Source organism: Tachysurus vachellii, chromosome 7, assembly GCF_030014155.1.
Source record: "Tachysurus vachellii isolate PV-2020 chromosome 7, HZAU_Pvac_v1, whole genome shotgun sequence".
NCBI classification, from domain to species: domain Eukaryota; kingdom Metazoa; phylum Chordata; class Actinopteri; order Siluriformes; family Bagridae; genus Tachysurus; species Tachysurus vachellii.
In genome coordinates, this window is record NC_083466.1 from 30,146,863 (window position 1) to 30,171,343 (window position 24,481).

The following is a 24,481-nucleotide window of genomic DNA, read 5'->3' on the forward strand; positions in this document are numbered from 1 at the left end:
TTGAATTTTGATATGATCTCATGTTATGATCTCATGCTATGATCTCAGCCTGTCCTTGCTCAGGCTGGGCTTGTTTACACTTATCTCAAGCTTCCGTTCCTCTATCTCCTCTAACTCCTCTTATCTCCCTTCAGACCCTTCGCATCAGCCAGCTCATCCTGGTTGCCCCATCATGTCCTCACCTCACCATCCTCGTCCGTCTCTCTACCCAAGGCCAATGGCCGCTGATGTCATGGAAAGCTATCGCCGCTTCCAGCTACTTCATATTACCCATGAGCCCATTACGTGTCTGGAACAGCTCTATTCTATGGCCCTGAGTCCCCTGTTAACACTCTTTCTTCTCCTGTCTGCTGAGTTACTATAATAAAGAGTGCCTCTTTTATTCACCCTCTGACTTCTGGTTAATAATATATAATATAATAATAATATAATATAATAATATAAATATATTCTCTTAAGGCTCCAGGATTTTTCACAACAGTATATATAATGTTACCCCTACAGTATACTAATGTTACCCCTACAGTATATTAATGTTACCCCTACAGTATATATAATGTTACCCCTACAGTATATATAATGTTACCACTACAGTATACTAATGTTACCCCTGCAGTATATATAATGTTACCCCTACAGTATACTAATGTTATCCCTACAGTATATATAATGTTACCCCTACAGTATACTAATGTTACCCCTACAGTATATTAATGTTAGTTTACAGTGAGTTATAGCTGCATTAATAATATTGTGTTGCTAAAATTGCATTGTTGTGTTAATTACAGATTGTTTATTTCTAACTTTTGCTTAAAAAAATACACACAATAAAAATGCACCAAAATTCCGGCTAGGATGAATCTATAGACATCTAGGCTGAGACTTGTAATGTTTCTGTATCTGAAAAAACACAGCACTGTTTCTCCAAACATGGATGTATGCAGGAAAGAGGAAATGGAGGAAAAGGAAGCTGGGGTGTGGTGGGTTTTACTTATTAAAATTGCCTGCAGACTTTCAGTTTATTTTAGATAAATCAGATGAGTGACTAAAAGTCATCACATTCACTGATAGGGTAGAGAAACATTATCTCCTGCTGCATGTGGGCTCTGCTTGCACTTAAAGTTGCAAAAGTTTTGAAGAGTGATAAAAAAGTGTCCTCAGTCAACCTTGACAGCTTAAGGAGAAGACAGCTTGAGAGGTTAAAGACGTTTTAATAATCGGTCTCTCTGCGGGAGACAGATGTGATGCTGCAGTGAATTCTGTAAGTAAAAGAGCTTTATTTATAATAATAAAAAGCGAAAGTAAAATGTTATGAATCTTTATGTATCTCACAAAGCGTGTTGTTCATTTTCGCTTTCAAACGGTGACTGAGGACCAGTAAGTAGTGTTTATCTAAAATCAATTCAAGTTTATTTCTACAGTCATTTTAACAACAGACTTTGTCTCTAAGCAGCTTTACAGAACATAAACAACAACAAAATGTTATTATAGAGAATAATATAATACAATGTTTAAGATTAATATTAGATATATTTAAATGTGTTTGTATTTATCCCTAATGAGCAAGTGTGAGGTGACTCAGGTGACTGTGGGGAGGAAAAACTCCCTTAGATGGTAAAGGAAGAAACCTTGAGAGGAACCAGACTCAAAGGGGAACCTCATCCTCATGTGGGTGACACTGGGGGTGTGATTATAAATATACAGTCTGATAAATGTTGTATTGATGAGGAGATTGTTCTTTAAGACCACATGGAATTGGTATCTGATCTTAGAATGTCTGAATACTTCATGATATATCTGAACATCTCTGGAACATCTCAGGATAGCGCATGTTCATGGGCATAAATTTCATTTAACAGTAGTGGGGGGCAATAAATATAAAATTTCTCATGAGCAATTTTTAAAGGGGGACACAAATAATACAGTCAAATTGTACTTATAAAGATGTCCCCACAGTGAAAAACTTTGCTTTTATCATTATCGTTGTAGCATGGAGACCGTCATTATGGTTATTTTCAAAGTTTTTCTAAGGTTCAAATTTTCCTTTTCTCCGTCATTTTATCTAGTCTATGACACTGCAAGGCAAGGCAAGTTTATTTATACTGTAGCACATTTCATACACAATGGTAATTCAAAGTGCTTTACATAAAGAAAGTAAAACTATCATAAAAAAATAACCACAACAATAAAAACAAGGAATTAAAAAAGGTTTAAATTTTTATTTAAAATTAATTAAGACACTTAAGAACAGAATAGAAATTGATTATGCAAAAAAATACAGTGGGGTCAGTTCGGACATAGCACAGTGCTCATTTAGTAAATGCACAGCTAAACAATATGCTAATTTTGGCCGTTAATGTTAAGTTAACATTATGCCAAGTCGTCCCAAATAAAACAATGCATGGGAAACGGCTTTGGCTTGTTAGTTACAGTGCACTATGCAACAAGCTATTGTAAACAAGCTAACGTTAACTAGATAAGTCATATTTTAATCGCTAATATAGCAGATGCATGAAAAATTACAGATGCGGTTCTAGGATTTCATCTTTAGGGGTTTTATCCCTCAGTGAGAATTAAAATTATGAGAATTAAAGTGAGAATTAAAATTAAAAATATATAATATAAAACTCTTCTTGTTTTAAGAATTTAAATTCTTAAAACAAGAAGAGTTTTATATTATATATTATATGACTACATGGTAAGCCAAAGGTTATGGTATTATTTAAAATGGCAAAAGTGGACACCAAAATTTTATGCATGATGTAATGATGTCAGTCTTGAATCAAATCAGTTCATGTGTGTGTGTATTCTCTACAAACAGTGTGTCTAATGAATGCAGTCATTAATAAACAAATATACAAAGACCAAATCAATAAATGTTATTTTTATTTAGTATTGAATGGATTGTTTGCATTAATATTTTTTTTGTGCTACAACTCTGGTAATAAGAATAGTGACATTTCACTGCTTTTGGTTGCGGTTTTCTGCCGATTAACGTTATAGATAAACGCCTCCAGCTCTGACTGCGCGTGCACGCTGCGCGTCCCTGTGCTTCTCCGTTCTAATAAAGCAGACAGCTGATGACGCACTTTTGAAAGACTACAACGCACGCGCGTAAAAGCAAAGTAAAAAATCGCTCTTGGATCAAACTGATAAATAATTTTCTTTCCCATCGACGACACAATTTTTTCTAAAAAAAAAAAAATAAGACATTTTGTCTGCTTTATTTGATCGGAGAAGCACAGGCACGCACATCGTGCACGCGCAGTCAGAGCTGTTCAAAAACTTTTCGACTATTAACAGTTCATGCCTTGGAGTAGAAAAAGTGCATAAAGAAAACATACATTCAAACTCAGTTTGTTACACTCTGTTTAGTTTCATAGTGTTTCATAATGTTTCGTTTCATGGTGTCTTCTTATGTTATATTCTTTCGTTACAGACACGTTAGCTCCGCCCACAAGACAAACAGGTCTGTCCTTTATAGTCGTGAACAGATAATCTGCCTCCCACATGTCTTGAAAGCTCCTATTTTCCATCTCTCGCCATTTTTGTGGAGGGTGGAGTTAACTTGCCCGATGTGACTGTAACATGGTTGTTAACGACTGTCAACAGAGAATGAGGAGCGCTTGCTGTTCGTGACTATGCGTCAGAGTGTTGAAGAGTGATAGGAAAGTGTCCTCAGTTCACCTTGACATCTCTCTGTGGGAGACAGACGTGAAATGTGATTCGGTCTCTCTGCGATAGACAGATGTGAGACGTGATTCGGTCTCTCTGCGATAGACAGATGTGAGACGTGATTCGGTCTCTCTGCGATAGACAGATGTGAGACGTGATTCGGTCTCTGCGATAGGCAGATGTGAGACGTGATTTGGTCTCTCTGAGATAGGCAGATGTGAGACGTCGGTCTCTCTGTGATAAACAGACGTGAGACATGATTCGGTCTCTCTGCGATAGACAGATGTGAGACGTGATTCGGTCTCTCTGCGATAGGCAGATGTGAGACGTGATTCGGTCTCTCTGCGATAGGCAGATGTGAGATGTGATTCGGTCTCTCTGCGATAGGCAGATGTGAGACGTGATTCGGTCTCTCTGCGATAGGCAGATGTGAGACGTCGGTCTCTCTGTGATAAACAGACGTGAGACATGATTCGGTCTCTCTGCGATAGACAGATGTGAGACGTGATTCGGTCTCGGTCTCAGTTCAACCAGTTTTACTGTGGCATGTTTTATAATCCCTCTTCGGTTACCATATCCGGCAATATTATTGTGCCAGGAAGCACATTTTAATAAATTTTAAAATGGAAATTTAAAAATGTTAGTAGATAAAACTCTCTCAGATCACTTTGTAATGATCTACTCTATGCTCACAATAAAGATCAGCCAATTTTACTCTGGGATGTTTTAATAATTCCTCATAATTAAATCACCATATTTGGCAGTATAACTGCATCTTTTTAATCCATTATAAAATAGATGTTTCAAAATGTTAGTTAATAAAACCATCTCACTTCCCTTCACAATGACCTACTGTATGTTCACAATAAATATCAAATAATTCTACTCTCCAATTTTCATTCAAATTCAATATTTCTGTCCATTTAACTCAACCAGAAGCTGAATTTGATCCATTATAAAATTAACATTTCGATATGTTAGTTGATCAAGTCAGATCATTTCATAATGGCCTAGTCTAGTCATATTTACAATGTCTGTAATCCATTATAAAATTATAATTAAAATTGTATTTGTCACATACAGTACATAAACATACACAGGATGATATGAAGTGGGATGTGTTTTAGTGTAAGGAAAAATAGTAAAATGGGTAGAAGTACAGAACTACAGAGAAAAATTAAAATGTAGATACAATTAAACATGTACATATATACAGGGCAGGGCATAATATACAGTTCAACTAATTTAATCCATAATAAAATGCTTTATGGATCTTTATTTTAAGAATAGAGAAGTCAGTTTAATTAACAAAGTAAATTTTATAATGGATTAAATGTTGCCCACTGGCTGAATTATATTCATTGAATCATGTAGTCAACTAATGATTAATTATTAATTACTAATTAATTAATAGTAATGATTTTGAAAGGGACATTCTTAAAAAATTCCCCAGTAAAATTAGTTGGTCTTTATTGTTTGCATGGAGAATCCCAATATAAAGTGAACTGATTCAGTTTGATCAACTAACAATTGAAATGTACAATTTATAATGGATTAAATGTTGCCCACTGGGGCAATTGTGTTGACAGACATGTTGACTTTGGATAGGAATTATTATAAGATTCAACATATTACAATTGGCTGATATTTATTTTTATTATTTAGTCATGTTGAAGTGATCTGAGTGAGTTTTATCAACTAACATTTTAAAATGTTGTTTTTATGACATAAATATGCCCACTGCCCATTAATCCTTTAATAATGTTCAGTTTTACCCTTTGGCTTCTAGAGTAAAAGTCCTGCTTGTAATAAATAATCTTTTTTCCTGCTTACTGGCAGATGAAGATTCACAAGGAGTAGGAGAAAGGAAACAAGGTCAGTATATAAATAGTACATACACTGTATGGCCAAAAGGTTTAATTCCCCTGTGCACAAAGCAGCTGCATGGTGTCGTTGTTTTATTTCTTATTTATTGCTGTCAACACTTTCATTACAGAATGGGGATCCTGGGAGGAGACGTAACTATTCACAATAAAACTCAGTACAAATGGACCTTCTGCATCGAATCTAAGGAGCCATGGCCTAAGTCTGACACATATGATACAGTAATGCACACATTTTGTGTGAAAACATTCAAGATTTTTGTTTCTATCATTTTTCATGCATGTGAATATTTAACATCTCCTATCTGTTCCTGTCTGTTTAGTTCACATTTGGAGGCTATAAAAAAAAAGTTGTAAAATACTTTGTTCCCGTCACCATCAACAGAACATTCTACATCAAAGTGAAGTATGGCGAGTGCTCAGAGAGAGACTGCTACAAAAATCCAGATTTGTGGTACATATTTGATCCAAAAGATGATCCATATTTCACAATTCGAGAGAGTGGAGACCACAATCAAATACATCTGGACTGCAATAGACATTATGAGAAGAAGAAATCAACATGCCCAAATTATGGTATGTCAGTTTTTTTTATAAGAATTTCTGTAATTTGTTTTAAAGCATGGCTCCCCTGTCCCTGAGTTATCAGAGTGGATGTAAGGGGAACACTCAAGTCAAGTCAAGAAGCTTTTATTGTAATTGCAACCATATATATCTGATGCAGTACACAGTTAAATGAGACAATGTTTCTCCAGGACCATGGTGTTTCATAGAACAACACAGAGATAAGGACTGAAGTTGGTTAGTCTGAGACACATAGAGTGCCTCTGTGCAACCTGGTATAAAGAGGGTGAGACAAAAGACAAGAAGACAGTGCAGGACAAAAGACAGTGCAAACAAACAATGCAAGACAATACACAAAAGGCAATACACAAAAGACAATACACAAAAGCATAACTGACCAGTGTACATACGTATATTCTATACTGCATGTGAAGGAACACTAGAATGAACACTTACAGTAATAGCAGCAGTTATATGAGTTATTGTAATGTATTGTGCAAAACAGCAATCGACTGGTCAGTGCAGTCCATATAGGTGTGTGTGTGTGTGTGTGTGTGTGTGTGTTGTGTGCTGTGCTTGGTACAATTCAGTTCAGTTATATTCAGGTCTTGCAATCCAAAGCAGACAGTGATGCAGCTGCTCAGAATGCTCTCAATGGTCCCTCTGTAGAACATGGTCAGGATGGGGGGAGGGAGATGTGCTTTGCTCAGTCTTCATAAGTAGTAGAGACGCTGCTGGGCTTTCTTGGTGATGGAGCTTGTGTTGAGTGACCAGGGGTCTCATTTATAAAGCATGCATATGCACAAAACGGGGCTGGAAACGTACGTATGTGTCAGGGATCAGCGCGGACCTTTGGACACGTGCGAATGTTTTTATAATTGTCACGTGTCTGCCACGCCTTCGTCCGCTCCTCCCTGTCTCCTCACCTGTTTCCCATCCTGTGATTGACTGTGTGTGTGTATTTATGTGAGCCGCGTTGCCGATGGCAGGGCGGATTCATTAGTGTATTTAAGTTAGATTGTTACGTTAGTTCCCCGTGTCGTGTGGATGTCTGTTTGTTTCCCTTGTGTATTAAACCCCTATCATTTGAAGCTATCCTGCCGACGGGTCTGTCTCCTTTCCACCGGATCCGGGGGCCTGACAGTATGCCAGTTCCCACGCAAAGGTTGTGATCTATAAAAGACAAACTTGACGGGAGAATGTGCGCGCCTATAAGAAAACTTTGAGCCGTGTGTACGCACATTGGGGAGACAAAGGGAATTGGCGACACAGATGGTGAGGTCATGAACTGAAATTAGATTGTAGAAAATAAATGTGAGAAGAACGATTATAAGAATTAATGACATTTAATTTTCACTCTATTTCATACGTTATATCCACATTATCATGAAGATTAAATCCAACAGTGTTATTTGTGCCGATTGTTTTAGGCTACATACATCTAGTAAAATCCAAACGTAATTCAAAATGTATTAAAAAATAATAATAGTAATAATAATCAGCGCTGCCTTACAGTCACATTGTCCACAACGGGAGCGCAGGAGGAGATGGCGCGACTACATGTGATACAGAATAGCATGAAATACCCTTTTATTAGAGAACTGCAGAACACAGTGTAAAAACGAAATATTTTCCTTAATGTACATATATCATAAAATGTCAAAGTCTGCAAATACAGTCATGAAGCACAATCGCTACTCATCATCGGTCCTAACTATTACGGTGTTCATTACAAAACCGTCATGAAGAAGCATGTGTTCACTATAACATTTTCGTCTTAAATTTTCGCCCACAAATTAATTCTGTGATTTTGTCAAGGTGTTAACGATCAGTCTAATTGCTAGAAACATATAAATCCTCCGGTGACCCGGGTATGTAATGCTTCATGATGGCACTGCTGGCACTGTTGGAGGATTACGCCAATGGCAGAATAAGGAGAGAACGAGTTTTCAGGGACCATGATGATTTCCTGGCCCATTATGATGACTGGCTAATAAGCCGATTTAGATTCCCTAGAGCTGTGCTCTTAGATCTATGTGCTGAATTGGGTCCAGTATTAGAGAGGGCAACATGCCGGAACCATGCCATCCCAGTCCAAATACAAGTCCTCACCACTCTGGGGTTCTTGGCAACTGGCTGTTTCCAGCGGGAATTGGCAGACAGGTAAATTATTTATATAAAAAAACTATAAGTAATCCTCAACTTTGTCTCTAAGACCTTTTTGTATATGAAATAATTCTATTGGAATCTATCATCTCACCCTATAGGTCTGGTATATCACAGCCGTCCCTGAGTTCCATAATATCTGTCGTTATGGTATACTTAATATGGGTAGTCGATACATCAGGTTCCCCTACACTGTGTGAGAACAGGCCGAAATTAAAATGCAATTTGCAACAATGTCTGGTTTCACAAATGTACTGTAATCTGCGCAATTAACTACAGTCATGTTAATAGAAAGCATGTGCATTCTATTAATGTGCAAATCATATGTGACTCCAACATGACCCTCACAAACATTGTGGCACGCAGGCCTGGTTCAACACATGATTCCTTTATCTTGACACATAACAGTGTAACATAACAGTGTAGGGAACAGACTAAATGCAGGCCCAGTATGTGATGGCTGGCTTCTTGGTGAGTTTAACATTATTAAAAAGTAGAAACTGTAACAATGTTGCTTTTAATATAATTATAACCTGCAGGTGACAGTAACTACCCCCCTGAGACGCTGGCTCCTCACCCCGTTTTTAAACCCGCAGAGCGCAGAGGAAACTCATTATAACGAGGTCCACTCTCGTGCCCGCGCAGTGATTTGCATTGACTATTTATGGTTAAAAATGGGCGTGTACAGGGCGGGATTTGAGGCTGGTTCACGTACGCACAACTGTGGGTGATCTGTGATTTATAAAGGGAACATTGCTTACAGGTGTGCGTATGCACGGTTTTATAAATAGGAATTTTTTTTGGCGTATGCCATTTTTGGCTTTTGGCCGTACATAAACTTTTAGTAGGGATCCTACACACAGTTTTATAAATGAGACCCCAGGTGAAGTTCTCTGGTAGATGAACACCAAGAAAATCCGTCGATGTTCAGCAGAGAGTGGTTGCTCTGTGGTCACGTGAAGTCAACAACCATGTCTTTAGTTTTATCAACATTCAGACAGGTTGTTGACTTTACACCAGGTAGTTAGCTGTTGCACATCCTCTCTGTATGCTGACTCATCGTTCTTGTTGATGAGACCCACCACGGGCGTGTCATCAACGAACTTGATGATATGGTTCATTATGTGCGTTGATACACAGTCGTAGTGTTAATTTCGTCACCTATTTTTAATTTAGTCTTAGTCTTAGTCTTGTGCCAAATGTCCTTGTTAGTTTTAGTCATATTTAGTCATTCACATATCTTTTTTCGTTAGTCTTAGTTTTAGTCGACTAAAAGTCTCGTCTCATTAAGACTAAATAACTTAATGAAAAGCATAAGATCAAAAATTATATATATAATAATTTATAATATATGGTAATTTATATATATATATATATATATATATATATATATTAATGCAAGTTATACATGGTATTGTACACACCATTATTGATGATATTTGGAGCAATATTACATGTAATTGTTAAACTTGATTCCCTTACATATACATTTGTTTTTAAGCCTAATTATTAATTTTGATTATGATGTGATTGTGACAGGGGGGGTGGGAAGAGGTTTCAGGTTGGGGGTGCTGAGTTTTTTCTGTCACCACTTTTGAATAAACTTATCAAAACTCCGCGAATCACAAAAGTATCAGTGAGAAGTTGAGAACACTCGTTTAAACAGTGCATACACTCGAACTTGACCGCACATCACATTTTTTACTTTATTGATACTGCTTTTAATCGTAATGCAAAGACCGGTCATCAGGACATAAGCTGTCATGTACAATAAAAGAGCCTGTGCAGCGACAGGAAATATAATTTAACACAAAAAGCCTGCCTAGACCAGGGGTGGACTTGTGCTCAGGATTTTTTATTTATTTGAATTTTTTATTTTTTTTGAGCGGCGTGTGGATGAATTCTTTCTACGCATGCACTATTTTATTTCTTGATAACAGACCGCTGCGAACTATAACACACCGTTGCCATGAAAAACAGAGCGTTGCCATGGACACACAGGATTCTAACCGTAGAGACGGAGCGCACTATTTTCTTTAGCGGAAACAATACAACCCTAACTCCTTTTTAAATCATCATTTTGAGTCAAATTATTGATTTATTTGGTAGGTAACAATATAGTAAGCGGGATCCGCTTCGCGGACCTGTAACTTGAGCAACAGCGAAGCCGCGAACTCGTACTGAATATTTTAAAGGTGTAACAGCTGATGAAAAAGCAGAGACAATTGTAGACAAAAATGAAGAGAGATTTTATCTTAGTTTTTATTTTATACAAAACATTTTCGTCTCGTCTTTTTTCGTCAACAATAATGCATGTTAATTTAGTCTTAGTCAGCGTTTTTAGACAGTGGTGCAGTCTTGTCATCGTCTTGTCTTAGTCATGAAAAAAAAGGTTGTTGACGAACATATTTTGTCTCGTCTCGTCTGACGAAATTAACACTACACAGTCGTGAGTCAGCGGAGTAAACGCAGCCCTGAGGGGCTCCAATGCTCAGTGTGGTGGTGCTGGAGATGTCTGACTGAGGTCCCCCAGTCCCAATCCTCATAAGGATGAGGGACATGCTAATATATCAGTCTGCTCTGAACAGCTAAATTATGTAGTTGATGACATCAACTCCTCTCTGTGGAAGGTGTTCATGCCCAGTTACTTCAACAACCATCATTCAATAATCACCAACCATCATACCCATTCCCAAATGATCTCCTGTGATATATGCTTAAGGATTACCACCCCATAGCATTTTGAGATGTTGATGGTACATTTCACCATTTTGCATATATTTTTATTTGGTACTGGCAGACGGGTGTGTTTGAGTGTCAACTGCAGATGGATAGGAGGCAGGTTACATAAATAATGACTTGTGCATTGATGTTACAGTGATTCTTCAGTACTGTAAGTTTAAAAAAGTTAATAAAGTTACAGCTCTCCAAACCTGTTGTGAGGATAACTATGTACCATCATGTACAGTATCAGGGTCAGTTATAATTCACAGCCAGACTCGGACAGTTAAGACAGGAGAAGGAAGCTGCATTCAAAAGTGGGAATTGAATTACGTTTAAAGCTTTAATGTACAAGTTTAGCAAGTCAGAGAGAAGCTAAACAGCTGTACTCTGAGAAACCTCAACAGCAGTTCTTCTGACTCTGGCCAACAGCCTGAATGAGTTGTACTGTTGCTTTGAAAGTCAATGGGACAGTCCTAACACCAGACATCCAGCCCATCAGCTTCACCACCCCCACCAGAGCAGTTGTTGGGGCCTCATCACAAATGCTTATCTGAACCACCCCCTAACCCACCACCACAAGAACAACTTTCTTCATACTCCATAGAGAGAGACATCAAGTCTTAATAAGGCAGAACCCATGCAAAGCAGCTTTTAATACAATTATTCTGGCTCTGCTACAGGACCAGCTGCAGTGTCTCATTCACTATGAGATGTTGGGCTGCAATCTGGCATGTCTTGAGCATATGTACAATTCACAGACCCTCAAGACTAAAACTTCACACCACAGAAACTGGTGCTTTCCATCCACAAGTGGCCTTATCAACAATATCTAAGACCCACCATGGTCTTTTGTCCACCTACTTAGACATTAACATATAATTTAACCCGGTTCACTAAGAAGGAATGAGAGGCTGCATCACGGCTATTTTTGGGAACACTTCTTTGTGGAAGTTGTGTCGGAAGCTCTGTGTAAAATCACAGTGATTTATTGGCTCCGGTAGGTCATGTGACAAAGCAATGGGCACCAACAAGACCATAAATGGCCATCTACGTCACAGTACTTTAGCTTCTACTTGTCTGAAGGAAGTGCATATGGATGCCCGGAATGTGGCCAGTAATGTCTCGCTTCCTTCTCAGGGAAACCGGTAACATATGTCACACTCCAGGAAATGTCTGTCCCAGAGGTCATATAAAGGCACAAACGAGCCAAGAGCAGAGCACCATTAGCTCTGTAAAACCCAGGAGTGGGGTCCAGGTCCAGGTCATAGAACCTGATAAAGGTGTATGGAGGGGACCAACCCGTCACAGCAATAGTATCTTGGAGGGGAGCACCCCTAGCTAGAGTATATTATATTATAGAGTATATTTTTATTAGAGTATATTTATTATACTTTATATTTATGCTTCTGTGCTTCATTATTACTGGTACACAAAGACAATTACATGTACATGTAAACCTACGATAATTGGCAATTTGAAAGTTGAATCTAATCAAATCTAATAAAAGTGATTCTGATTTTGATACTGTGCAGTGCTGGGAGTTGTCAACCTTCTCATCAATAATCCTGCGCTTTAACCTCTGAGGCCTTCCCTTGATCTTCAACCTGGTTAACATGTAGGCAGGGATGGATCAGAATTAGAATCAGCTTTATAGCAGGTATTGTAGGGTTTACATGTACAGGAATTTGTCTTGGTGTGTTGGAGCATAGTAATAATAGAGAAGCATGAATTTAAGAAACACTCTCACTCTTACTCACTCATTTTCTACCGCTTATCCGAACTACCTCGGGTCACAGGGAGTTTGTGCCTATCTCAGGCGTCATCGGGCATCAAGGCAGGATACACCCTGGACGGAGTGCCAACCCATCGCAGGGCACACACACACTGTCATTCACTCACGCAATCACACACTACGGACAATTTTCCAGAGATGCCAATCAACTTACCATGCATGTCTTTGGACCGGGGGAGGAAACCGGAGTACCCGGAGGAAACCTCCGAGGCACGGGGAGAACATGCAAACTCCACACACACAAGGCGGAGACGGGAATCGTACCCCCAACCCTGGAGGTGTGAGGCGAACGTGCTAACCACTAAGACACCGTGCCCCCCAATTTAAGAAACAAAGGCTACAAAAAGATTTACAAAAAACAAACAATTAAAGGGAAATAAAAACAGCAACATTAATTGTACAGTAATGCAGGATGTGCAAAGTGGCTAAAGGTAGCAAATCATAGACCACGCTGGGTTCGGGATATAGTTGATGAGGCCAGTTACGGATGGAAAGACACTTTTGTGGCCTAAAGTTTTAGTCTTTATGGACAGCAGACTTGTGTTTGAGAGGAGCGCCTCAAAGAGATTGTGTCCAGGATGAGAGGGTCAGCCAATTTTAACTGCTCACTTCAGGGTCCTGGAAGTGTACTGCTTCTGTACCTGAACTGCTTGTGGTCTGTCTGAAAGGAAGTTGTAGTTCCAGCAACAGAGACAAGTTCCAGGACCTTGAAACTAGAGGTAAGTATGAAAGGAATTATGGTGTTAAATGCTGACCTGTAGTTGACAAACAGCATTTTCACATAATTCTCGTTTCTGCTGTCCCATGTGGCTCATGGCAGTGCGGTGAAGGCATCCTTGGTGGAGCGTTTGGGACGGTACACAAACTAAATGGGGTCCATAAATGGGGACTAAAGAACAGCTTTTTTTCTAGAGCTGTCTCTTTATTGAACTCTGCCCCTTGCTGATCCTACACTGTCCTTCATACATTGTTACATCTCCCCCTCACACTTTGTTATGGCACTAACGGACTATTACACAAACTATGTTCACTGGCACACTTGCACTCTTTTTTGCATTGCTGCTCACCATGTCAGGCAGTGAAGAAGTGGTGAAGTCTCTGACTAGTCTTTTAAAGCACTTCATCAGCACAGAGGTCAGGGCTACAGGGGGATAGTCATTAAGCCTGGTGGGCTGGGGTTTCTTCGGGACAGGAAAGATGAAAGCACATGGGGATTACAGACTGCTATAGGGAGAGGTTAAATATCTCTGAGAACACCGGTGCTAGCTGGTCAGCGCAGGCCTTCAGGACCCGACCTGTGATGCCATCTGGTCCTGCTGCCTTCCTGGTGTTTACTCTCCTGAATGCCTTACTCACATCAGGCTCTGAGATCGTGAATGTGTTTTTCTAACTAACTGTTAGTACAGTTAGTGCTGTTAGCTGCAGCTCCTCTGCCAGAGAAGAGTTCACATTCTCTGCTCTGGAGGATGGTTTTTGGTAGTCCATGATCATTCTCAGTCCTGCTGCAGGCTCCTGGAGCAACCACATTGGAACTGTGACTCCAGTTTCTCCTTCACCACTTTGCACATGTTGTAGTATGCATCTTTGTAGTCGTCCATGTTCCCAGTGGCGAGCCCCATGATGTAGGCAACTGAGCAGGATCTCAGAGAGGCATGGATGGTTTTATTCACCCATGGTTCACAAAAGCAAAAAGGTCAATCTGGTTGGAAAAGGTCCTGATGATGGTTTTCAGTATAAGTTCTAACTGGGGAACTTTCTAGGATCGGGCCCCTTCAAACTTGCACGTTTTGACTGTGAGGAGTGAGTGGAGAAAAGTGTCAGAAATGTTGCGTGACAGAATGGTGTAAAAGAAAGTAGTGAGAGCAGCTCTGCTGTATGGTTTAGAGACTGTAGCAGTGAGGAAAAGACACGAGACAGAGATGGAGGTAGCAGGAATGGAGGTTATCTTTAGGAGTGATGAGGATGGACAAGATCAGGAAGGAGCACACCAGAGGGACAGCTGTTTTGGGGACATGGTCAGAGAGGCTAGATTGAGATGGCTTGGACATGTACAGAGGAAGGAAATGGGTTATATTGGTAGAAGAATTTTGGAGATGGGACTGTTTGAGACTGCTAGGCATACTACAGTACTGCTACAGTAAATGACCTGAGGTGGCTTTCACCTCATCTGTACCACTAATACATTATTGACATTTATAACCACAGTGTTTGCTCATGAAGGCAACCCTGAATACAATGTCACTCACAATAGCAGTCAATAGCAATGTTGTCCATCAAAGTTCCAGAATCATCAGGAACTTCATACAAACTGCTATGCAGCTGCACAAGCCATAGATATAGGAACAGCCTGCATTTCTACATGTCTAAAGATCAACTCCACATGCAACTACTAACAAAACATTTTTGAAATGATGAGAGGGCAACAAATGCACACAAAACTGCACATCCTTCATGCACAGATCTCACAAGATTCTGCCATTAGGGAGTATGTTAAAGCCAAGCAAGAGAAAATTAAGGCTTACCAGGCTGCCCAATGGAGTGCAAGAATTCATTTTTTTGGACCAGGAGATGAAGTGCGGGTGAGAAAACCATTCCTTGTTCAGAAAACAGACTCAAAATTCTCACAACCTCTCACAGTTCACAAACAAACAACTACGAGCAGGTACGTACCTTCTCAGTGATGGGAGACGATTGAATGCAGTCTGTTTCTGCAAGTGTGCTGGGAAGATGAAGGGGATTCAAACAGATCTAAATGCGTGCATAAGGAGTGTTAGGATGAAGAAGAGTCCGATATGGATGAAGGACTACGTAGCTAATGTAAAATGTAAAGTTGATGTTATAACATTTCTTTCATACAAAGGGGAGAAATATGTTGTGTCCACCAGATGGGATTGTAGGTTGTTCAGATGTTGTGTATATGAAAAATGAAATGAAGAGTGAAGGAGTGAGTTGAGATGAGAAACCAGTGTCTAAGTGCCTTTATTCAGTTGATTGCTAAGTGTACACTAATGCTGCATGGAGCAGATCTCAATCCCATGTTACCTGATTTAAGCAAACTTCCATGTTGCTTCACAAACTTCAAGACTCCTTAGGGTTGATAAAAGAGACTTGTGGTTGACTGTGTTAAATGCGGCTGAAAGGTCAAAGAGGATAAGGACAGATGACCGCTTGGCCGATCTAGCAGCATGTAGTTTCGGAGTATAGAACAACCTTCTCTGGCTTTAAATTAGTACATGTTACAGAGATTTGGTAACAGAGTTTCCACAAAGATTGACCTTTTTGCTTTTGTGAAATGAAACTGAGTGATAAGTTCTATCTCACTGGCTACCAATATTGAGCCTGCCAAGTGAATAATCCACATGATCAACGCCTGTGTTGAATTTTGGTACATTTACATTTACAGCATTTAGCAGACGCCCTTATCCAGAGCGACTTACATTTTATTTCATTTTTATACAACTGAGCAATTGAGGGTTAAGGGCCTTGCTCCGGGGCCCAGCCGGTGGCAGCTTGGTAGACGTAGGAATTACACTCACAACCTTCCGATTGGTATCCCAACACCTTAACCACTAGGCTACCACATCCCACAAAATGATCTCTGGATCCTTCTTACATTTACCAGACACTCTTATCCAAAGTGACCTACATTTTTTTTATTTCAATTTATACACCTGAGCAATTGAGGGTTAAGGGCCTTGTTGCAGCAGTGGCAACTTGGTGGACGTGGGATTCAAACCAATGACCTTCCAATCAGTAGTCGAACACCTTAACCACTGAGCTACCACATCCCCATGGTACGATGATGCGAAACACCTCAGTGAACCTGGTCTAAAAATCATCTTTATTGCTCTTCAGCAGACCATAAATTACATGTGCAGTTTGAATGACTGTATAATACACATGAGTAGAAGTGAAGCTAGTGAGATGAAGACTAACTGCTTTGTGATCATATGTGTAACTGCCCCTTTATCAACCACTATGAAGTGAACAAGGAAGTGACTGAAGTGAAAAGCAGTTAGCTCTCTAGTCAAGAAGCTCTAGACTTTTTTTTATGAATTTCTAGAATTATATACATATATACTGTATACAGGATATTCACTGAATCTGAAAGTATTATTATTGCAGTGAATTCTGACTCCTTGAAAAGAAGCAAGTAAAATGAAGTTATGTACTTCAGTGAGTGTTGTGTAGTTCAGAGGTTTTGTCTGTGTGTGATTTATCAGAATAAACTGCACACCTTAACAATGTCAGAGTCTCTAACACACTGTGCCACTGAAATAGAAGCTGATAATTAAAAAAATAATAATAATAACAATAATCTTTGCCTTTAATTGATCAGTGACAAACTGAGACTGAAAAACAGGGCCAAAGGTTGCAGTATTTTATTAACTGTTCAAAGATTTGAACTGATTACAGCATGAATAAGAGCTGTGTTATAATACACAATCATCTTAGAAAGACATTTATTTACACTGATTCTGTAACTATGGAGGATTTATATTTATATAGGGTGATTGAATAAAATTTAAATGATTAAAAAAAACTAAACCTTGAAAATAAGCATCATGAAAAACTCCCTGAAAACTGTCTCTATGTAACTGAGCTAAATGTCTGTAGAAACTAAACAGAAAATATACAAATAATAACAAATACATAGAAACTGTTAAAGAAATATGTTACCAAAAAAGTTACCAAATAATATATTTAGCAAAATCTGTGACTGAATATTGTTGTGGAAGTTTTTGAGAAAATACAAATAGCACACTGTTCAGAATGAGCAAGAGTAAAAAGGTTCACAATGTATTTGTGCTGCTGCACAGCAGGACCCAGCGCTCCTCGTGTATCATGAGAGAGGAAGGGCCTAGAACATTTATTACACTGAGGTTATATAGGAATGATTTATAGGCAGAAAATAGAAGAATGGAAAACAACACCAATCATTGGCTAGATGCACAACGCTCGATCATCTACTGATCAGGATCTTAACAAGGTCTGCCTAAGTTGTTTATGAGCCTGAGTCTCACCATCACGTCTCCAGCTCCTTCTGACCCCCTAATATTGTACACAAATTCTCTATTTGTGTACAATAATTGTTATGTAATAACAATTTCAGACAGTTTTCATAGTAAAATATTACATCACAATATTGTGTTATATGTAATATTCTTCGTGAATATTGATAAAGTCTAAGACTCTAAAATCTGTAAATGAACATTAACATGAAACTACAGGCTGAAAAATGTGTCACTTTGTTGAGTAAAAATGTGTTATTGTTGGAGCTCGGCAGTGACACTTCGTTACGTTCCCAGGGAACAAAAGGAGTCTGGGGATGGAGGGATGAGTAACAGAATAAAAGGTGGTGTGTGTCAACTGTGAGGATCAACAACTCAACCCCAATCCTGTCACAAAAAAGAATGTCACTATACAACCAAGTCAAAATGAACAAAGCTCATTTATTCCCAAACATGAAGTGCAGGAGGGTTTGAAGACTTCAATAGGGGGATCAGGACAAAACAATAAGCAGAACCCATCTAACTCATTTAGGGAGAAACTAAATAAGCTACAAAAGGAAAACAACAAAGATTACAACACAATACAGAATACACTAACTCCATTAGATTAGATTAGATTAGATTAGATTAGATTAGATTCAACTTTATTGTCATTACACATGTACAAGTACAAGACAATGACATGCAGTTTAGGTCTAACCAGAGTGCAATAGCAGTAAGTGCAGGATATACAGTTTGTACAAGATTTAAATGAGTTAAATAAAGTGGTGATATAGAAGTAATTTACTGATGTGTGTGTACTATGAACATAATATACAGATGGCTATAATTATAACTGAAATTTACAGAAGGATGTAACAAAATATGACTATTACTATAAACAATAATTTACAGATGTGTATGTACTATGAACATAATATACAGATGAATATATATGTACTTTGAACATAATATACAGATGATATATATGTACTATGAACATAATATACAGATGAATATATATGTACTATGAACATAATACTAACTGTTTACTAACATAAATAGGAGAAAACAAGATCCAAAAGAAATGGCACCCCTTCCCTACTAACCCCTTTCCAAATAAACAATAGAATTCAACAAATAAAGAATGAAAAAGTGTAACAAATATTAACTTACAACCAAAAGAAATACTTCCTGTTACAGAGATGTCAATTCCAACAACAGAAAGAATAACAAAATATCAAACAAACTCAATCAAAGTACAATCACTAAACAGTAAATACAAACTTCTGGGAAAGATTTAAAGCGCCTCCCAAAAACAGCTCACTCTCTCACACAACTAACCACACCAGCACCCACCCAACCACCCACACACAACTTGCAGGACGATACTGTTTAAATAAACTCTGCATCCTCTCATCATCCAAACAGAGCTGATTTGAATCAGATTTGATGTTCAATCAGTGATGTCAGATGGCAACCATTTTTCACTGAAAAATTCATAAATCTATTCTACAAAAATAACAGTTTTACACTAACAGTAACTGACACCCCAACAAGTGCCTTTACACAGTTTAGGAAAACTTGTAGACATTCTGGTCTGTGATTTTCACACCTAAACTACAGATGCAGTTTACTCCATTTACACCATTTATCAACAATGTGTAACATTTTCTTTTCTATCAAATCTAGTTTCTCATGACCCCAGCAGTCTCCTGTCTAAAGATCTGGTGCTGTGTCCGATCTGTGGGGATGTGCTCACTGATCCACTAACCACACCATGTGGACATAACTTCTGTAAGAGCTGCCTTACACGGTACTGGGACATGGCTAGTCAACACTGTTGCTGTCCATTATGTAACCAGATATTCACCATGAGACCTGAACTGAAGATTAATACAACACTGAACGCGGTTGCAGATTACTTCAAGAAGGAAACAGGTGAGAAATTATTTTGTACGTTAGATTTGATAATAAAAAAAGTCTCTAATAATAAACTAAAGTAGATGTTTTAGATATATTTTTTTTGCAAAACCTAAATAAAATGAACCAATAACTGATCTGAAATCTAATGACAGTGATGTTTTGTTGTAATTAGTTTCCACAGAACTGAAGAGGATTCAGCAGTATGCAGGTACAGTGAGCTTTCTGATTTCCTCTCGTATTAAAATGTACATATCAGCATTACACCACTGCAACATCAGACTTATTTTCATCTGTAGATCTCTCCAGATAAAAGGAGTATTAAAGTGTCTCATTATCCTCCTCACTATAGCTCCTTATTACTGTCATGCACTAAAGCCCTTAAACCCTTTTCTACTTTAGAAACACTGATCATCTTCTTACATTTCTCTAATAAAATAATGCAGGAACAGATGTATGTTTGTACAGAGATTAACTTTCTACCTTTTTTAACTGCATGATAAAAGATGGATTTCTTTGACTATCAGTGTTAAATGTAATCTTTATGCTGTCCAAAAGGTGAGAGTTTTAAAGGTAGGAAAGAGTTTTTACACCATGCAGTGTTTCTGTCATTTACAGATAAACTTGAACATAAAAGTCATGCATGTATTCTACAAAAATATATTTTTTACACTAACACTAACTGACACCATAAACAAGTGTCTTTGTTAAAACATTTTTTGTACCAGTTAAAGAAAACGTGTAGAAATTCAGGCCTGTGTTTTTCAGACCTAAACTACAGACACAGTTTATTGTATAGAGACAATTACTGAACTATTTTGTCCATCAGGATCAAGATTTTTCCTTAAATGTGTTTCTCTCATGTTCTGTGACTCTTTCTGTTTCTTTCTTGAGTGATAAAATCATATATCATTAAAGTAAAGAGAGAGAGCTTCATGTAGCACAGACAGACAGAGAGAGAGAGAGAGAGAGAGAGAGAGAGAGAGAAAGCACAAAGTAATATTCCAAAAGACATCTGTATGATTGGTCATTATTTATTGGATCAGTGCAGCTTTACCTTCGCTGTTCAGCTTTATGATTGGATTGAATTCAGCTTCACTTGTAGAAATGAAAGATTCTAGATGTTAGTAAAACATTGTGTGGAAATAATGAATGATTCTGAATGATTTGTTAGACCATGTATGTGGAAAAGTGATGAGTATGATGTCCATCAGAGGGGAATGTTGTTGTTTTGCTGGACAAAGAAGGCTGAGAGATTTATAATCATACAGTTAAAAAGAATATAAAAACACACAGTTTTAATCAATCATTTGAGAGTCACGTTTTATTTCTAAATGTAAAATGTACCAGATATTTATCACTAGAGACACTCAACGTTTTTACCTCAAATGTTTTTCTCTCATGTTCTGTGACTCTTTCTGTGTATTTCCTGAAAAACAAAAATTACAAACAAAAAAATTTACTAAAATTTCAGAAGGAAACATTTTATGTTTCTTATCTTTAACAGACTCCTATTATAAACTGTACACGTTTATTTCATTTTTAAAGAAAGCTTTTAAAAAATCTTCTACAAATCTTTTTATAAATCAATAATGAATCTGATCCACTGGATGATGATGTAATATTTTTTACATGTTTACTCATATCACACACTGTGTTTCTCTCAGTGGATGTGACTCTGGATCCTGATACAGCTCATCCATATCTCATCCTGTCTGCTGATGGAAAACAAGTGACACTTGGAGACAAACAACAGAATCTCCCTGATATACCACAGAGGTTTGATGAGTGTATCGGTGTTCTGGGAAAGCAAAGTTTCTCCTCAGGGAGATTTTATTATGAGGTGCAGGTCAAAGGGAAAACTGACTGGGATGTTGGAGTCGCCACAGAGAACATTAACAGGAAGGGGGAGATTACACTGAATACTCAGAATGGACTCTGGACTGTGGTACTGAGGAATGAGAATCAGTATTATGCTTGTGACAATCCCTGTGTCCCCCTCACACTGAGAGAGAAGGTGGAGGTTGTGCGGGTGTTTGTGGACTATGAGGAGGGTCTGGTCTCCTTTTATGATGTGAAGTCCAGATCTCATATCTACTCTTTCACTGGACAGACTTTCACTGAGAAACTCTATCCATTCTTCTGTCCTGGTTTAAATAATGAAGGTAAAAATTCAGCACCACTCTCCTGTATTTAAAACTGAATAAATTTAAACCTCCATTTCTCCTTAAACCGTGAGGACGAGAGATTCCTTCAGACTGCCAGGATTATCAAATCCAATTTATTTTGCTAAGGATATGAGCTCCAACGCGTGCCATCGATCTTAATTGCAAGCTCACATATAAAACACTGAGTTCACTCTGACTTAAGGTTAAAACTTTAATCTAAAACATTTTTTTATATCTAGTGGGTAATCCTATGTTAATAGGATTACCCAGTTTGCATTTATGTGTGTATCATTTCTCCATGTTAAAACATTGCATTAGAAAAATAATTACTTGTTATCTGGTAACTTAGGGAACATATTTTGAGTTATTGGATTATTATGATTTCTGGGAAGTTTCTAAAACAATGTTTTAAAGGTGAGAGTCATACTTAACCCTAAACATAGTTTATATACATCAGAATGTCTCTTTTGCCGTAGTGTTAACTGGAAATTGAAGGTGGCTCTGTATCAAATAGTAACTCCCTTATTATAGCGAGCCTGATGGTGAAAGGGTTACACATGTAAATAAAGATAATTTACAGTTTACTCCAGACATGGGCAAACTACGGCCCGCGGGCCATATACGACACGTTGGGCTTTTTAATCCGGCCTGCCGAGCTCGTCCACGTTATTATTAAATTAAATTTTATTATAAAGACACCACAATCATTTTACCTAGCTGTAATTCCCATCTATCCCCAACAGATGGCGCACCCCTAAGACATTGACCCTTGAGTGTGATGCATTACGGTTACGCTCTACTTCATTTTGTCGCTTTGCACTTTCAGCCCTTCAGCAAAAATGAGCGGACCGAAGAAAAGAAAAGTAGACAGTGAGTGCCGAGTGTTCAATAAAGAGTTGACAACAAAATATTTAACTGAAGTCCAACCAACAGCTGTATGTCGATATGCCGAGAAACAGTTTTTAAAGAATACAACATCAGCCGTCATTTTGCCACAAAACATGCTAACTACGCTAGTAAACAGTCTCCACAAGAACGGGCGGCTACAGCTCAGAGATTGCCGGCTAATTTACAGACTCAGCAAAACCTTTTTCACAGACAAACTGCGATTCAAGAGTCAAGTACTAAGGCAAGTTTTTCCTCCGAAGGCGAATTTTTAAAAGAATGCATGGTTGAGACAGCAGGTCTCTTGTGTAGAGAGCAAAGGCAAATTTGAACAAATCAGTTTACTACGCAGAACTGTGACTCGTTGTGTGGAATTGATTGACTGACTAACTGACCAAGTTAACTGACCAACACCTCAGATCTATCTTGAGAATTGCCATAACAAATATAACGCCAGACATTGATGCACTTGCAAAAAAAGGAGACCAACAACACTGTTCCCACTGAAACTGAACGGGAGTTTATTACTACATTATTAAATTAATAAATTTGTAAAACAATTTTTACAATAAACTAAGCACAATGGTGTTTTGCTGCCTGTTAAAGGCCAAATCTTTCCATGTAATGGTTTTTACATTTAATTTATATTAGTTCACACAAACACACCAATCTGGCCCGGCCCCTCTGTCAAATTTTAGAAACCTTTGTGGCCCATGAGTGAAAAAGTTTGCCCACCCCTGGTTTACCCTGATATTTACTACATAATTTAATTTGATTAATAAAATGTATAAAGTTCAGCTGCTGATGTCTGTGTAGATAAAAACTTTGAATATTACTTTGTGCTTTCTCTCTCTCTCTCTCTCTCTCTCTCTCTCTCTCTCTGTCTCTCTCTCTCTCTCTCTCGTTTCTGAAGACACCACATCATTCTGAATACCAAACAAGAAAGAAAGAAACAAACACTCTGTGTGTCTCTTGGACCGTATACAGAGTTTATAAGTTTTTAAGAAGCCGCATGTCACAGCTTGTTTACATCCATATTGCTCTCTGACCCACAGGAACATTACATTTTAACTATATTTTTATATCTACATGAACTTAAATAACATGTATTTATGCAACAATAGTCATTACAACATGTCTTGAGACATTTACAGAAGGGGACAGAACAGTGGAACTTGGACTGTAACCTTGACACAAAACAGTACAACATGCTCCAGGCTCGAATGTCTTTACATAGCACTTATTAATCCAGACAATAAACTTCACTTTTCTATGTTGAAAAACTGAAATATTGAATCTGAATTTGTGAACACTGAAAAAAATATATTTGATTATTGACCTTATTTTTTAATTTTTTTATTTTTTTGAAAATCTGAATTTTAAAATGTGAATCTCTGAAAATCTCTCTAAAATCTTGAACACAGGCACTTTTAAAAAAAATAGTTAGTGTAATGTTTATTTCTGGCTAGTTCTTATCATCAAGAATGTTTCTGCACTAGAGCTTCAAATCAAATGTGATAAATGTAAATGTAAGAGACTTTTTACTTTTTTTTACACTCCAGGATAACAGTGTTGAAATACAGTACAGAGGCTTTTCTTCCACAGACAGCTCTCTGATCTTCATGCTGGTTTTTCCTTTTTAACAACACATTCAGTCTTCACAAGTAAAACTGGAGACTAAAACCAAGTGTAGACGTTCAGAACTATTTA

At 38.0% G+C, this 24,481-nt stretch overlaps 1 protein-coding gene across 1 annotated transcript; it reads left to right on the plus strand.

The window, feature by feature from the left end:
- The first annotated feature begins 1,052 nt into the window (after nt 1-1,052).
- On the plus strand, nt 1,053-23,688 carry LOC132849165 (E3 ubiquitin-protein ligase TRIM69-like). The gene is made up of 7 exons (XM_060875401.1): nt 1,053-1,261; nt 5,515-5,550; nt 5,672-5,780; nt 5,882-6,134; nt 19,488-19,736; nt 19,894-19,929; nt 21,386-23,688. The coding sequence occupies exons 3-7, from the start codon at nt 5,673-5,675 to the stop codon at nt 21,913-21,915; spliced, it is 1,176 nt and encodes a 391-aa protein (XP_060731384.1). The 5' UTR covers nt 1,053-1,261; nt 5,515-5,550; nt 5,672; the 3' UTR covers nt 21,916-23,688.
- Nucleotides 23,689-24,481: the final 793 nt, after the last annotated feature.

What these genes read in the sequence shown, in the direction of transcription:
- LOC132849165 (XM_060875401.1), top strand. Translation starts at nt 5,673, where the DNA reads ATGGGGATCCTGGGAGGAGACGTAACTATTCACAATAAAACTCAGTAC. An exon ending in ATCAACATGCCCAAATTATG is followed by an intron (nt 6,135 to 19,487) that starts GTATGTCAGTTT and finishes TATCAAATCTAG; the next exon opens with TTTCTCATGACCCCAGCAGT. An exon ending in GAGGATTCAGCAGTATGCAG is followed by an intron (nt 19,930 to 21,385) that starts GTACAGTGAGCT and finishes TGTTTCTCTCAG; the next exon opens with TGGATGTGACTCTGGATCCT.